Source organism: Mirounga leonina, unplaced genomic scaffold (genome assembly GCF_011800145.1).
Source record: "Mirounga leonina isolate KUSES-001 unplaced genomic scaffold, KU_Mleo_1.0 Mir_154, whole genome shotgun sequence".
Classification (NCBI taxonomy): domain Eukaryota; kingdom Metazoa; phylum Chordata; class Mammalia; order Carnivora; family Phocidae; genus Mirounga; species Mirounga leonina.
The window spans coordinates 18,540,352-18,544,022 of record NW_023270389.1 but is presented as its reverse complement, the minus strand read 5'-3'; the positions used below and the strand labels follow the sequence as shown (position 1 = coordinate 18,544,022).

General features: G+C 37.1%; 1 protein-coding gene across 1 annotated transcript; it reads left to right on the top strand.

Moving 5' to 3' along the window:
• The first annotated feature begins 275 nt into the window (after positions 1-275).
• LOC118013798 (non-histone chromosomal protein HMG-14-like) lies at positions 276-596 on the top strand. The gene has a single exon (XM_035009591.1). The coding sequence runs from the start codon at positions 276-278 to the stop codon at positions 594-596; it is 321 nt and encodes a 106-aa protein (XP_034865482.1).
• Positions 597-3,671: the final 3,075 nt, after the last annotated feature.

Below are 3,671 nucleotides of genomic sequence, written 5' to 3'. Positions count from 1 at the left end.
TAATTCTCTTACCTTGTAATTTTCAATAATTAATTCCTTTTACAATCCTGATTAAAGGCATTTTTTCTTATAATTAATAATCTCAATTGTTTAATTATATGTATTAACGTGTTAGTCAATAGTATACGTAAAAGCACAAACTGCTACATTAGTTCGATTACAGTTCTTCCTAGACCTCAATTAAAATTCATCAAAAAGAAGTAGGGGGTCGCAGCAGCTCAGGAGGCAGGAGGATCTGCAGAGGCCAGGCAGCCCAGCTTCGCGAAGGCTCTCGCATGCCAGGGCTGCCACCCCGATGCCCGAGGAAGGTCAACTCCGCCGAGGGGGCTGCGAAGGGAGCCCAAGAGGAGGTCACGAGGTTGTCAGCTAAACCTGCTCCTGCAAAAGTGGAAAGGAAGCCAAAAAAGGCGGCAGGAAAGGGTAAGTCTTCAGACAAAAAAAGTGCAAACAAAGGGGAAAAGGGAGCAAAGGGAAAACAGGCTAAAGTGGCTAACCAAGAAACGAAAGAAGACTTACCTGCAGAAAACGGAGAGACTAAAAATAAGGAGAGTCCAGCCTCCGATGAAGCAGGAGAGAAAGAAGCCAAGTCTAATTAATACCATAAACCATATCTTATCAGTGGTCCCTGTCGCCCTCCTTGTGCAATCCAGAGGAATATTTTTATCAACTATTTTGTAAATGCAAGTTTTTTAGTAGCTCTAGAAACATTTTTAAGAGGAGGGAATCCCACCTCATCCCATTTTTTAGGTGTAAATGCTTTTTTTAAGAGGTGAAATCATTTCCTGGTTGTTTATTTATTTTTTTTTTGGTACAACCAGGAAATAGTGGGATATTGAATGTGGGAGGCTTTGATTGTCTTGGATGTCAGCTCAGTATTCCATAGAAGGGGTAGTTTTTATATCCTATAATACCAAGCATACTAAATGGCAATTTGGAGTCAGTCGTGCATTTACTATGTCTTGAATATTTTAAATTACTTCTATTCCCATGTTGTTTTTGGTAGAATTGTTTCCTAAAGAAAACCATTTCTAGATCTTGGCTCTCCCAGTCAGAATTCTTGTGCATTCTGTAACATCTTGCTGGTGGTAGTCCAGTTTTCCTAGTAACTCTGTTAATGTGCTATGCAAGATTGAGAATTTGAGTATGTAGTGTATATGATATTAAATTGTGAATTAATGGGACTTAACAATGTAACAGTGTATCAGCATTTGAAAATCTTGGTGCTTGATATACTGTTAAGGAAAATTTGCCTCCAAATTTTAAGCCGGAAGGTCACTGGAATAACTTTAAAAAAAAAAATCACAACTACATAGTTTTTTAGATTTTTGGTACATACGTTAAGAATTGTGTACAAATTGAAATGTCTGTACTGATCCTCAAAACAACCAATAAAAACTCAATTAAGAAAGAAAAAAAAGAAATAGTTAGATTGGACAATGTGGATTTTTCTGAACTGAATATTTGGTTTGAGCGTTAAAGGAAAGCTGCTGAAAAGATAAAATTTTCTTGAGAAAGAGAACATGATTACATTTCAAACCTCTTTTAAATATATTTGCATGATGATTTTAATCAATCAATAACATCCTATGATGCTATATGAAATTTACAATTTCTCAATTAAATTTTAATTTCAATAGTCATTATTTTGCCTTGTTCTCCCCTTACTAGCTTATGAAAATCATCACCTTTTAACTATAGCGAATTTCAGCTTCAAACTTCCCTTCCTCTTTGTAGTGCAGTGCAGGCAGGTGACCTAGGTCCCACAATTCAGACCCAATTTGAGATTCATTTATTTATTTATTTATTTATTTATTTATTTGAGAGAGTGAGAGAGAGACAGAGAGAGAAGGATCAGGGGGAGGGATAGAGGGCAAAGGATAAGCAGACACCCCACTGAGCAGGGAACCAGACATACATGGGGCTTGATCCTGGGACTCCAGGATCATGACCTGAGCCACCCAGGCACCCCAAGATTCAATTTTTCAAGTTGCAAATTAAAGAAACAGATATTTGGTTGAATCAATATTCTGAAAGGAATGGAATGGAGGCATCTCGCTTTTGGGGGCGGAAGTTGTCCTGAGTCAAATAGTTAGCCCTGCTCTGACACATTAGACAGCATACTGGAAAGTGTCATAGGAAAGACCAAGAATAAATATTTACACTAAAAGAAAAGCATACTTTTACATGTAGATGGATTCAAATTCATCACTCCATGTTTCTCTTTCTTATAAAAGTTTCCCAAGCGTCCATTTTTGGTCTAATGCAATGGGGTAGTTTCTGGATATTTTAATTTAGGAGTTGTTTGCTATTTCCTCCCCTAAGGAGAAGCCAGTGTCAATTACAGTGCTGAGTGTTTTGTTTTTTATTGTTTTCAGTCTCAACTGGCTATATGGTATAAAACCAAGGTGCTTTCTGTTTGTAAAAGTTAACCATTAAATAAAATGACTTTTATAAACTTCCCTTTGAGAATCAGAACTCAGAGGACTCATCACAGAATTTTTTTACTCTAGTAGGAAATTTTTAATCCAGAGAATTTTTATGCTAATCTTTAGAGCACTAGATACAAGGGCAGTTCTCTTACTTACAGAAAGTTTAAAAAAGTCCTCTTGGCCATGACAGAGAAGGAGAGGAAAGGGAGAGCGAGATAGAGGATGGGTATGAATAGAGATAATTAGAAATCTCAGAGAGATTTCTGCTCCACTTTTCTCCTAAAATTTTGGAAAACAACAACTTTCAATAGTTGTACAGTAGATTACATTGTGGCATTTTAGAGAGAAAAGGAACCTGAAATAGTACCACCTTGTTTCTCCTGGACTATGTATGTGATGGAGACTATCCAAGTTTTCAAGAGGGAGATTGTTCTGAACAGCTGCTTTGGACCCAGTGAGGTCTGGGATTAGGATCAGATAAGTATAAAATGGGAATTCCTCTTAATATGATGGCCTACGAAGGAACATGACTGGAAATTTCTGCAAAGAAGCCAGTTTGACTGGAGGAGAGTGATTACAGTTATAGTAGTAACAGACTAGGGGATAAAAGGAGGATTAAAGTTTCAGGATCTTGGGAGCCATGGTAACGATTTTGGTATTTGTTCTAGATAAATAGGAATCTATTGCACATTTTTAGCAGAGAACTTATCGGAGATATATTTTTAAAAGATTTTATTTATTTATTTTAGAGAGAGAGAGCTCGAGCAGGAGGGGTGTTCAGAGAGAGAATTTCAAGCAGACTCTTCCCTCAGCACAGGGTCTGACACTGGACCTAAACTGAAACCAAGAATCAGATGCCCCAACTGACTGAGCCTCCCAGGCACACCGAGAAATTTTTATTTTAACAGGATTATAATATTTGCTGTGTTAAAGACAGGAAAAAAAGGTAATGGGGAAGTCTGAGCAGAATAAAGATATTGTTACAGTTAATCTGGTTAGAGATTATGGTGGTTTAGCTTGGAATGTTAGCATAAAAGCGATGCATAGTCAGATGCTGGTTGTATTTTGAAGGTAGGGTCAAGATGATTTATTGATTATGTATATATGACCTCTGAGAAAAAGAGAAAAGTTAAAGATTCTTTTAGTTTTTTTCCTGACTGTATTCAAGGATGGAATGTTGTTAATTGAGTTGGGGAAGAATGTAGGTGGAACAGGTTTGAGAAACATTGGGGAACAGCAGAT

Bases quoted from the DNA above. Each gene is read 5' to 3' on its own strand.
- LOC118013798 (XM_035009591.1), top strand. From the start codon at position 276: ATGCCAGGGCTGCCACCCCGATGCCCGAGGAAGGTCAACTCCGCCGAG.